The 13,502-nt window shown below is 42.7% G+C and overlaps 1 protein-coding gene across 2 annotated transcripts in view; it reads right to left on the bottom strand.

Moving 5' to 3' along the window:
• The window catches only part of SCUBE1 (signal peptide, CUB domain and EGF like domain containing 1), a 453,110-nt gene that overhangs the window by 132,357 nt on the left and 307,251 nt on the right, over positions 1 to 13,502 (bottom strand). For both annotated transcript variants that reach the window (XM_077469395.1, XM_077469394.1), the window contains one exon: positions 3,602 to 3,718. In XM_077469395.1, the coding sequence (XP_077325521.1) occupies positions 3,602 to 3,718 (117 nt within the window). The remainder of the gene's footprint in view (positions 1 to 3,601; positions 3,719 to 13,502) is intronic.

The raw sequence follows: 13,502 nt of genomic DNA on the forward strand, positions 1-13,502 counted from the left end.
AGAAATCATAAATTCTGCATGGGTGTGTAAACTTATGAGCACAGCTGTATATAATATATATATATATATATATATATATATATATATATATATATATATATATATATATATATATATATATATATACACACATACATACACACACACACACCTATACACACACAATATAGACATGGCAGAGGGACGTGGTTACTGTCTTGGGGGGTCAGACCGAGGAAGTAAAAAATCTTCCCCCTACCCCCTACCTCTCTTCTTCCGGGTGAATTCTGACACAGATCACCAGTGAAGTGCTGACAGCTTCATAAACTGGGCGTTTCTGTGTCAGTCAATCAGAGATTCTCTTTGTGCGGAGATAATTGGCAGAGAACATGTTCTCCCTTGATCATCTCTGTTTCATAAACCGTTAATGGACCGGGATCAGCGGTGATCATAGGGATCGCCGCTGTTCACAGTTTCAAAAACGGACACCTAAATATTCATTCACACTGGCACGCATGTGTTTAGATTTTCTAAATGCGGAAGTTATGTCTCTTGGATCACTTCTTGCTGCATTTGGATGTTCCTGCTATAAAGAATTCTAAAAAGGTAGGGGCTAAGGTACTGGGCCAGCAGTACAATTAGACACTCCCAGTCATGCAATATGGAAGGGAAATGTGTTAGGAAATTAACTCCCCCTAGAGTGGTTAAAGCTGATCTCTAGAAATTATCTTTTTAAAACCTAAATCCCTTTCACTCTGGGGCGGGGGTGTGTTAGCGGTAAAGCGCTGCTAGTTTTTGCAGGCGCTTCGACAGTGCTGCCCATTCATCAATTGGCAGGTCATTTTGGGAGTGGTGTATACACTGCTCACACACCGCCCCAAAGATGCTGCTTGCAGGACTTTTTTCCCTGTCCTGCAAACGCACCACCCCAGTATGATGGCACTTGAGCTTTCACACTGGGGAGGCATGAGAGGTGATTTTCAGGCACTATTTTTAGCGCTAAAACACCTAAAAAAGCCCCCGGATGAAAGGGGTCTTACTCAAATTTTAACCATACATCTGTACTGTTCTTAAACAATATATACTGTATATCTGAAGAAGTGGTCGTAACATGAAATGTGTAATTGGTGTTCAACAAGTATTACCTTTTAGCAAAGCCACCATCCTGTAGTGTTTCATTTTACGCTTACAGCCTATGGTTTTCCACATCAGCTTATTCACTGCTGAAGAAGAAATCCCTGGGCTTTTTTACACTTATCCATACCGTGTTGTCACAAAATGACTGAAACCCTGTCTTTGGAGTCTCTGATGTGATCTTTGAAGATGAATTGTTTCACAGTACACACAGCTATAGAGGTCACTGATGGCTTGTTTAAAGCCCCATTACTGCTTATTAACATTATGTAGTTACTTTAATGTCCATAGTCTGGAAACAGATGCACTTTAAGTCAACCCCTTCTGACCACACTCAGGTTGCCACAATTATAAAAAAAAAAAGTTTTTAACTGGCTAAATACAGTTTATTGTTGTTCTTAAAACTGGAATCCTTACTGAAATAGGACAGACTTGGCCGTGGTCAGCCTAGAGCCTGGGACGCAGACACAGCAGACTGCACAGGAAAATATTACAGGTAAAAGGAAAACAAGGATTTTTCTACATTTAACAGCAGTTTCTGATTACAGGGAGGCAACGACCACATGCCTTTACCCTTTCTCTGTCTTGTTGTGTTTAATTGATTTTATAGACTTTCAGAGTCACTACATGTGAAAGCAGTCTGCTAAATATTTGTGTGTGGTTTTTCCATTTAATTAGCAATGTGTGAAAGCTTTATTCATCTGCAGCACAAGATGGAACAAACATACAAACAGGACCCCACTGTCACCTCAATAAATCTCCTCAGTCGTCTGCTTGGAGCCCAGGAAGGATGAGGGAAAAGCCACACACTTCCTGAAGTAATAAGTCAGAAATAAATAAAGGGAAATATGAGTGAAGGATGTCTGAAGTGTCCTCAATAGAGTGTCCTCAATAGATATATACTCTCCGTAGTCTCTTGTACAGGACACAGACCACTAGAGCACAAGGTGCCTCAAGGATAACAAGCCCAGACTCTCCTGAGTTTCCTGTGCAATACATACATATGCCACCTTAAGTCCACAACACAGTACAAATGTTGTCTGCAGACTACACACTCCACCTACATTCTGCCATCTGTGAACTCCTGCATAGTATGATATGTGCCACCTATAGGCTCCTGTATAATAAGATACTATATGTGCCACCTGTGGGCTCCTGTACAATAATATATACAGCACCTGTGCATTCTTGTGCAGTACTATACGCGCCAACTGCAAACCTCTGTACAGGCCACTGATAAACACCTATGTAGTAATGTATGCATCACCTGCACACATCTGTAAAGTGCACACAGCCACAGCTCTCTGTGGACTCATGTAAAGTAGATAACCACCTTCGAAACCCCGTAGAGTACACACAGCCATCTGCAGAACCCTGTAGAGTAGACGCAGCCATCTACAGAACCCTGTAGAGGAGACACAGCCACCTGCGAAACCCTGTAGAGGAGACACAGCCACCGGCGAAACCCCGTAGAGGAGACACAGCCCCCTGCAGAACCCTTTAGAGCAGGGAGCGGCGACCTGGGGCCCTCCAGCTGCTGCAGAACTACAAGTCCAATCATGCCTCTGGGAGCAATTGGAACTGCCAGCCTTGCAATGCCTCATGGGAAATGGAGTTCTACAACAGCTGGAGGGCCCCAGGTTGCCTACACCTGCTTTAGAGTAGACACAGCCACCCGAGGAACCCAGTAAAGTACACAAAGCCACCTGCAGAACCCTGTAGAGTAGATACAGCCACCTGTGGAAACCTGTAGAGTACACACAGGGGGTTATTTACAAAAGGCACTTTGCACTGGAAGTGCACTGAGCAGCAGAGCTTCCCCTCATTTCAGATCTTCCCCTCAGATGCACAGCGACTGCACTTTCAAGTGCACTTGTAGTGCAAAGTGGATTTGCCTTTAATAAATCAACCCCACAGTCTCCTGTGGACTCCTGTAGATTAAACAAAGCCATCAGGGGACCCCTGTAGATTAGACAGAGCCACCAGAAAACCCCTGTAAAGTGGACAGAGACACTTATGGACTCCTGCAAAGTAAAGTCACATGTGGACTCCTGTAAAGTACACATTATTGTATTTGGACTTCACTAGATTACACCCAGCCACATGTGGACTTCTGTAGCGTATGCAGTTACCTGCAAACTCCAGCAGAGTACACACAGTCACCTGCAGACTTCAATAGAGTACACACAGTCACTGGAGGACTCCTGTAGAGTATTCACAGTCACCTGAGGACCCCTTTAGAGTACACAGTCAATTTTGGACTCTTGTAAAGTAGACACAGCCACCAATTGACTCCTGTAGATTAGACATGACCACCAGTTGACTCCTGTATATTACACAAAGCCATCTGAGGACTCCACTAGATTACATAAAAGTTACAGTTTCTACAGTTTTCTGCACACGTGTGCACACACATCCACACATACATGTATATTTGTTTTTAACCTCGCAGTGAAAGTGATAACCATGTGTACACAGTCATACTGACCTTTGCAAGTCTTTTGGTCGGGCTGCAGGGTAAATCCTACAGGGCAACTGCAGCGGACTCCAGTGGCAGTATCCTTGCAGGTACGATCACATCCTCCATTATTTACAGCACATGTTTCTGGGGATATAAAAAAAAGAGTTATTCTACAGTTAAAAACACAGCTAGCTACTACACACTAACAGACAGAATCACTGACATATTCAGATCAAACACTCAGGTCTGATATAGCAAAGGTCTGGCAATGTAAATAACCAGACCCATCCAACAAGACGACAATAAAGCATAAAGATACAGTATAACATAATATAAGAGCAAATGATGTTTCATTGTGTCCCAAAGCCAGCCAGGGATAAGATATAAGTGGTTGCAGTAAGACAAAGCACACACACATCAGTACAGGGTGGATCATCCATGAATTATCTGTCTATATTCCTCACTTACATGAGATATCACTGCAGCATTGAGGTCAGAGGCTGCAGGCACTGTCATTTTGAGCAAACAATTGGACCTCAATTTTCCCCATTGTATGAAGCCTCTTCAGTTTTTTTTCAACCTATTTGTTTTCTACTTGTAATACAATTAAAAAAAAAAAAGCAGATTAAAATGTAAAGATGATAGAAACGGAGACAAGCAAAAAGAAGTAAATTGCTAGTGCTAGGTATATTTTCAGCACTGTTTTTTAAGATGATGTTAACAGAGCTCAAAAGCTCAAACAGATACATACACACAAACCAACACAGCTGAATGAGCCACAGCAGTCAATCATCTCTTCTCTCCCTTCTGTAATAAAGTGTCATTAAACCCACATTAATAAAAACTATCAATAAATGTAACTACATGCTGTTCATACTCACTCGCTCACTATGGGATTTGTTTTCTGTAATCTGCAAAAAAAAATTGTTGATCCTGCTAGTCTCTGTCTTCCCCTCCTGTCCATGCCCACACTGCAACTGTGCATTTTGCAGTTCAATATTGGGCAGCTAGTGGACTTGCTAATTTTGTTGTGTATTTTTCCCTAAATAAGTTCTCCCTGTCACATCTGAGCAGTCCATGTGACTATAGAATCTCACAAGTGGGTGTATACACAGTGGTAAATGAAAACCCACTCTCCCCCTCCTCCCCCATACCCACTAATCCCCTAGAAACAATGGGGTGGAATATTGCATCGTGATTGACAGAGGCTTCATCTTCCTGTTATTCCATGACACAGCCTGTGACTGGCAAAAATCCACCCACCCCATGTTACTGCCAAAAAATAATTAAGATTTAATTTCAAATATATATTTGTATAACAATTCGAAACAGTTTTCATTTATTTTTACTCTGTATTCCAAAGGCTGTTTTTTTTGTTTTGTTTTTTAAACACGTGACCAGTAGCAGAGGACTAGAAGCGGTCATGTGACAGCTGTACATTGATTAGGAAAGAAGGTTCTTAGATTTTTATTAAAATAATTACAGTGTCACCCTCCACATACAGAAAGAGAAGGGATAATATAAATTAAACAGTGTGTGTTTAGTATCACTTTAAGTTTAAGTCCAATTCCAGCAATTGCTATGCTCTCTCCTTAAAATACACAGGACTCATGTGGGCACCATAAAATATCAGTCTACAATGTATAAACTTGAAGTACATTAAATTCATGCTAGTAAAGGATTACAAGAACACCTCCCCTTCTCCTCTTCTCTGTAACATTGAGACTGGATTTTGTAGTCCTCGAAGATAACTAGGAACAATAAGGGACATTTATAAAAAAAACATCTTTGTTTGCGTTTGTTTTATCACTTCTTTCATTTTAGGTGCAATTGAGGAATCTATTTTTTTTGTGCGCATTTTGACAGATAGTACTGTGGATACTGTGAAGTAAAGCTGTGTACATTTTAGAATTGGATATACAAAATACAAAATCTTTAGCTCCCTTAGACATATTTCATTTGTCAATTTATCTGTTTGCCTCAAGTTTGGCTATATTTAGAAAGGCTTATCATAGCAAGTAGAGCCCTCTATCATGCTTTTCTTTTAGGTACCACCTCATTCATCAGACTCTGGTCTGACAACAGCTGTATAGTTTGTCAGCCGAATATCAGCAATAGGACAACGGTTTCAGTTGGTTTCTGACCGCTATTTTCCTAACTGTTCCAGAAGCTACATCTCTGTTTGACATCTCACAACACATTTCTAACAGAAGTTGCAAGGATGACCCACGTTTCTTCAAATACAAGAGGAGACATTATTGGCTGTCTCTTTCCAGCTGACCTAGGTTTAACTAATCTCTTTGAGTATTCAGGACCATTCTTTACGATAAATGCATTTGAATAGATACTGGCAAAGCACAGTACAGAGCACTAAGCAAAGAGAGCCTTAATGCCCAGCTTAGGATGTATAGAAAAATGAGGCTTTCCCGAGACATCATGGATGATGGTATCTACCTTTTAGCACTTCTCAACTTTAAAGGCACAACACAACAAAGTGTCACTAGAAGAAAATATATTTGATTCCATTTCATGGACATGATTGAACATATTTTCCTTGGGCAGGAAAAGTCTTGTTCCTGGATAGTGTCCAGAAAGTTGAAGAGACACACCAGACTTACTTTCCCATGTCATGGCTGACTGGTTGCATAGGGCAAGGGTCAGTTACTTAGCACAAATAGTCTGAAAGAGGCCATGTTTTGTGTTTCCCTTCACAGGGATTTAGCAAACTAAAAGAAAAAAAGGGAAGAAAAAAAATGGGACTCATGAGCTTTGATGGGGTATAGCCAGACTGTACTCAAAAATTCAAAGAAAGCTGATTTTTGCACAAATATATTTTCCTGCTTGCAAGGCCAAGCCTGGTCCAATCCAAAGAGTCATTTTAGCTTTTGTGGACATTTTAGAGATAACAGTAGCATAAAACAAATTAAACTTTTACCAGCTAGCAGCTTCTATAGCTGGTAGGAGTCTGTTACATTTAACTAACTTGTTGCTGAACAAAGCAGGCTATGCTCCCTGTATGTATCTCAAGGCTTAAAGTGTATCTAAACCCAAGAACAAAAATATATTATACTGCAGCTTACACGTCCACAGACTAAATTAAATGTGTGTATATACATTCTACATACACACATATATATATATATATATATATATATATATATATATATATATATATATATATATATACACATATATATATATATATATATATATATATATATATATATATATATATACATACACACACACACACACACACACACACACACACACACACACATATTTACATATACACACACACACACACAGTTGTGCTCATAAGTTTACATACCCTGGCAGAATTGATGATTTCTTGGCCATTTTTCAAAGAATATGAACGATAACCCAAAGACTTTTCTTTCACTCATGGTTAGCGTTTGGCTGAAGCCATTTATTATCAAACAATTGCATTTACTCTTTTTAAATCATAATGACAACAGAAACGAGCCAAATGACCCTGATCAAAAGTTTACATACCCTGGTGATTTTGACCTGATAAAATACACACAAGTTGACACAAAGGGGTTTGAATGGCTATTAACCATCCTTACCTGTGATCTGTTTGCTTTGCTTGTAATTAGTGTGTGTGTATAAAAGGTCAATGAGTTTCTGGACTCCTGGCAGATCCTTGCATCTTTCATCCAGTGCTGCACTGATGTTTCTGGATTCTGACTCATGGGAAAAGCAAAACAATTGTCAAAGGATCTGTGGGAAAGGGTAGTTGAACTGTATAAGCCCTTGTACACACGGTCGGACATTCCGACTGAAAATGTCAGATCGAACCATGTTGTCGGATAATCCGACCATGTGTGGGCTACATCGAACTATTTCCATCGGAATATCTGACTGACAAAGTTTTAGAGCTGGGCTATAAAATTCCTAGACCAAAGCTATTGGCTACTAGCTGAACGTAGTCCTGTCGTAACGAAATAACGTCATCGCGTTACGAACGATCAGATTTTCCGAAAACTTTGTCCGACAGTGTGTATGCAACACCAGTTTCGGACAAAATCTGACGGATTTTGATGTCGGATTGTCCGACCGTGTGTACAAGGGCTAAAACAGGAAAGGGATATAAAAAGATATCCAAGAAATTGAGAATGCCAATCAGCAGTGTTCAAACTCTAATCGAGAAGTGGAAAATGAGGGGTTCTGTTGAAACCAACCACGGTCAGGTAGACCAACTAAAATTTTAGCTACAACTGCCAGAAAAATTGTTCGGGATGTAAAAAAAAAACACAAATAACTTCAGGTGAAATACAGGACTCTCTGAAAACATGTGGTGTGGCTGTTTCAAGATGCATAATAAGGAGGCACTTGAAGAAATGTGGGCTGCATGATCGAGTCACCAGATGAAAGCCATTATTATGCAAACGCCAAAGTATCCTGCTTACAATAAGCCATAGAGAACAAAGACAAGCCTCAAACCTTCTGGCACAAAGTCATTTGGAGCGATGAGACCAAAATTGAGCTTTTTGGCCACAACCATAAACGCTACATTTAGAGATGGGTCAACAAGGCCTATGATAAAAGAGCTGGGGTATGTAAACTTTTGATCAGGGTAATTTGGGTAGTTTCTATTGTCATTATGACATGAAAAGAGTAAACACAGTTGATTGATAATAAATGGCTTCAGCCCAACACTAACCATGAGTGAAAGAAAGGTTTTTGTGTTATTCATATTCTCTGAAAAATGGCCAAGAAATCATAAATTCTGGTCTGGTCAAAATTCTTGGCACCCTTTCAAAATTGTGGATAAATAAGATTGTTTCAAGCATGTGATGCTCCTTTAAACTCACCTGGGGAAGATCTGGAGTCAGAAGGGATGTCAGCAAAGCCATTCGCAGGAGATTTTCTTGTGATGTGACCAAGGCGAAGGCAGAGCCCCTCTGGACTGGATGGCTTAAGTAGGCAGGACTGATGATCAGGATCATCAACAGCTGAGTAAACGTGGAAAGAGATGGGAGCTGGCAATTAGCCGACAGCTGAGCAGCCAGCTCAGAGGAAGGAAGGGCTGAGTCCAGCCCTGACAGTACCCCCTCCTCAATGACCCCCCCCCAGAGGATCACCAGGCTTGAGGAGAAAACGTCTATGGAAATCACGGAGGAGGCCAGGGGCATGTACGTCTGAGGATGAGACCCAAGAGTGTTCCTCTGGACCGTAACCCTTTCCAATGCACCAGGTACTGTATGTGTCCACGGAACCTACGGGAGTCAACAATGGACTGTACTTCATACTCCTCATGGTTCTCAACCTGTACAGGGTGAGGACGTGGCACCGAGGTTGCAGACCAAAGGCTTTAATAAGGAGATATGAAATACATTCGAAATATGAATATTAGAAGGAATGTCTAATGCGTAAGCCACTGGGTTAATCCTGCGAAGAATACGGCAAGGTCCAATAAATCAAGGTGAAAACTTCAGTGAGGGAACACAAAGTCAGAGGCTGCGAGATGACAGCCAGTCCCTGTTCCCAACCTGGTAGGAAGGTGCAGGTAGGCGTCTGCGGTCAGCATGGCGTCTGTACCAATCATTAGCATGACCCAAAGCCTCCTAGACTTGTGTCCAAGTGGAACGAAGACCACGGAGATGCTCCTCTAATGCAGGAATACTCTGCGGAACAAACGAGTCAGGCAAAATGGAAGGATGGAAACCATAATGCTCCAAGGACTGACTGGCTCGTTCTGCGGCATCATTAGACTGCGGGTGATACACAGAGGAGAAAGCAAGCTGAATTCTCAACTGTGCACAAAAGGCTCACCAGAACCGGGACACAAACTGACTACTCCAGTCTGAGACAATCACCTTGGGTAGCCTATGTAAGCGAAAGATCTCCTGAGTAAAAATGGAAGCCAGTTCCTTAGAAGTGGGCAACTTCTTAAGTGGAATACAATGACACATCTTTGAGAACCGGTCAACCACCATAAGGATAACAGTGTTGCCTTGCGAGTTGGGTAACTTCACAATGAAATCTATAGACAGGTGGGTCCAGGGCCTCTCTCAATTGGGTATGAGTTGTAGGAGGCATGGTGTATTCTTACTCTGAGCACACACGGAACAGGCAGCTACAAAGGCAGTTACATCAGCACGTAGACTAGGCAACCAGAATTGTTGGGAAATGGCCCAAACTAGTTGATTCTTCCCAGCTGCCTTGGGAGAATGGTAAGTCTGGAGCACAGCAGTAAGGAGACAAAGTAGTGGTCACAAGGTTTCTCAGGAGGATCATGGACCTGGAAGAGTCGCTTGACCAGAGACGAGAAGTTACGAAATAAACTTCCAATAATAGTTGTTAAAGCCCAGGAAACATGCAAAGGACATAAACCCACGGGTCTAGGCCACAGTAGGACCGCCAAAAGTTTTTCTGGGTCTATCGAAAAACCAGCAGTGGAAATGAGAACCTAGGAATTTAACCTGTTCATGATGGAACTCGCACTTCTCCAGTTTATGATAGAGATTGTTCTTTAAGTTTCTGAAGCACACGACAGACACCTGTGTGATGGCTCTCCAGGGACTTGGAAAATATGAGGATATCATAGAGATAAACCACCACGCATAACTGCAACAAATCTCAGAGGACACTAATAAATTCCTGGAAAACTGCCGGGGCGTTAAAAAGGACAAAAGGCATTATGAGGTACTCATAATGTAAGGTGAAAGTAATTATTGCTCTACCAAAGAAATTAAACAAAGCAAACGAGCAGCTACTAACTAATGTGACAAAAACTCATAAATAGAAATGGGTGAAAATGTAGAGCTAATATTGAAACAGAAATAATCAAAGACTGTGCAAGCTCAAACATATATGTCCCAAATGTAAGAAAGGCGAAAGGACTCATTTCACATTTCTTACATTTAGGTACTCATAATGGCCTGTTCTGGTATTAAACAGTTTTCCACTCGTCGCCCTCCTTAATCCTCATGAGATTGTATGCCCCTCTCAAATCAAGCTTTGTGAAAGCGTTGCTCCCTTGAGGCGGTCAAATAACTCCGTAATCAATGGAATCTGAAAGGCATTCTTAATCATGAAACGATTGAGACCCCTATAATCAATACAAGGTCTCAGTTTACCACTCTTCTTCTTCACAAAGAAGAAACCAGTACCAGCAGGAGACGAGGATTTACGGATGAAACCTTGAGAAAGTGCATCTGCAACATTCTCCTCCATGGCCTTATAGTCCAAAACCGACAAAGCTTAAACCCGGCCACAAGGGGGTATGGCACCAGGTTGAAGGTCAATTGCGCAATCATATGGCCGGTGTGGAGGCAAACTACTGACTTGACCTTTGTCAAAGACATTGCTAAAAATGCGGTACTCCTCCGGCAGGGAAGGCGAGTGAAGAGGGGCACAGGATCTTGGCTACCTTCTGGAAGTATGTCTCACGGCATGGTGAGCAGGAGAGAACCTCAGCATGGAGCCAATAAAAAGAGGGGTTGTGCCTTTGTAACCAAGCATAACCAATAACCAGTGGAAACTTAGGTGAGAAATAACTTGGAATTGGATTATCTCATGGTGAAGAGCCCCTACTGCCATGGGCAAAGGAACCATCTCATGAGTCACATGGGCAGGCTGTAGAGTTCTCCCATCAAGAGCCTCAACAACAAGTGGAGTGTCACGCTGCTGAAGTGGAATCGAGTGCTTTGATACAAAGGCAGCATCAATGAACAGGCCTTCAGCCCCAGACTCGATTAGAGCCTGTATCACGACGGACGACTCAGCCCAAGAAAGGGTGACCGAAACCAGGGGCTTATCCATCTGGATAACTGGGGATGAAACAACGCCACCCAAGGTCTGTCCATGACAGGACCTCAAGGTTTGGGCGTTCCCTGGACGGGTAGGACAGGACATCAAAAAGAGACCTGCCTGGCAACAATAAAAGCACAATCTCTTCCTCCTCTTAAAGGCTCTTTCATCCGCAGAGAGACGCGTAAAACTCAAGTGCATGGGTTCACCTTCACTGTCCGACTCAGTTCCAGGAGGCACAGGAGGTGAGGGAGGCACGGGTGGGACTGCAAAGCTCAGAGACAAAACGTACAGAAGGCTTCCACAAGCACTCCTTAAAAGAGAGTCTTTCTCTGAGTCTGGAGTCAGTGAGGATGGCAAACGTGATCAACTTCTCCAGCTCAGTGGGTATATTTTGGGCTGCTATTTCATCCCTGATGGTATCCGAGAGACCATGAGAAAAATCAGCCACGAGGGCCTTATTGTTCCACTCAACCTCTGCTGCCAGAGTACGGAATTCAATAGCGTAGTCGGTAACAGTTCTCGTACTCTGTTTGATGGACATGAGGCACTTGGCAGCAGAAGCGGAGAGTGCGGGAATGTCAAATTTTTAACGAATCCACAAACTCAGGGTAACTCCAGACAGCAGGTTTTTGCTTCTCCCATAGAGGGTTTGCCCAGGCCAAGTCTCTCTCAGAAAGCAAAGATATCACAAAATCTACTTTGCTTCTGTCTGTGGAAAACGCCTGGGGCAGAATCTCAAAGTATATCTCAACCTGGTTGAGAAACCCTCTACATTGGACTGGATCGCCGCCCAAATCGCTGGGGAAGTGGAGCAGAACCAGACATACCTCTAATAGAGGTAATACTCGAGGCGGGTGCCTGCACAGACACTGGAGCAGCAGCAGGGTCGGCCTGCAACATAGGTTGTATCAGACCGGCCACAGTGGGAGATTCCAGTTTGTAACGCCATGGTGAAATGATCTATGCAGTGATCCAGTTGATCCAATCTGGAAAAAATATTACCAACAAGTGAATTGACTGCATCTTTGGAATTCATGGCCTGAGCCTACTGTAAGAAACCATGAAATCAGGCGAAGACAGAAGTACAGTTAAATCACACTTGTTTAAGAATAAAAGTAAAAAGACCAAACGTAGTCAAAACATAGCCAAAGTTCAGTAACCGGAATGGATAGTCAGCCAAGCCAAAAGTCAGGGATCAATTTAGTGGAAAAGCAAGCAGGATCTGGAGCCATAAGGGATGTCAGCAAAGCCAGTCTTAAAACAGGAACGCAGGAGATAGTTCCTTGTGATGTGACCAAGGCAAAGTCAGAGCTCCTCTGGACTGGATGGCTTAAGTAGGCAGGACTGAGGAGCAGGATCATCAACAGCAAAGGGCACTGTGCAGTCTCAAATGTTTTTGTTGTTTTAACTTGCTATTCGTACAGTATAGTATACTCTGTGTCATTTGTTTGCCTTACCTTGTAATAATGGGCTCATATGTTACTGCTGCAGTTTGTAGCGTCATGGCTGATCATTTCCCCATGTATTCATTCATTTAGCTTTTAAAAATCTACTAAAGGAACTGCATAGAGGGTTTTTTTTTTACTTTAAGAGCAGTAAGGATGTGGAATTCTCTTCCACAAGCACTGGTTTCAGTGGGGTGCATTGATAATTTCAAAAAACTATTAGATGGGCACCTAAACGACCACAACCAAAAGGGATATACGATGTACTATTAACATGAAAGCACGCACAAACGTTGGACTTGATGGACTTGTGTCTTTTTTCAACCTCCCCAACTATGTAACAATATACAGGCCAAGCTGAGTTTGTCGTTAAAGCGGGAGTCCACCGGGACTCCGCTTTTTTTTTTTTTTTTTTAAAAGCCAGCAGCTACAAATACTGCAGCTGCTGACTTTTAAATAGTGACACTTACCTGTCCAGCGCGCCCACGATGTCGGCACCCGAAGCCGATCGCTCGCTCGTGCCGCCGCCATCTTGGGTATGGGAATCAGGAAATGGAGCCTTTCGGCTTCATTTCCCGGTTCCCTATTGCGCATGCGCAAGCCGCGCGGCGCAATCCGGACGGTCCCCGCTGCCTCTGGGAGCTGTGTGTTTCCCAGCAGGCAGCGGGGCACTTGCTGAAGGGGGCGGGCGCTTGCGGAAA

The sequence above is a fragment of the Lithobates pipiens genome, unplaced genomic scaffold, assembly GCF_037356315.1.
Source record: "Lithobates pipiens isolate NorthernLeopardFrog02 unplaced genomic scaffold, aLitPip1_a1.2 Scaffold_8, whole genome shotgun sequence".
NCBI lineage: Eukaryota > Metazoa > Chordata > Amphibia > Anura > Ranidae > Lithobates > Lithobates pipiens.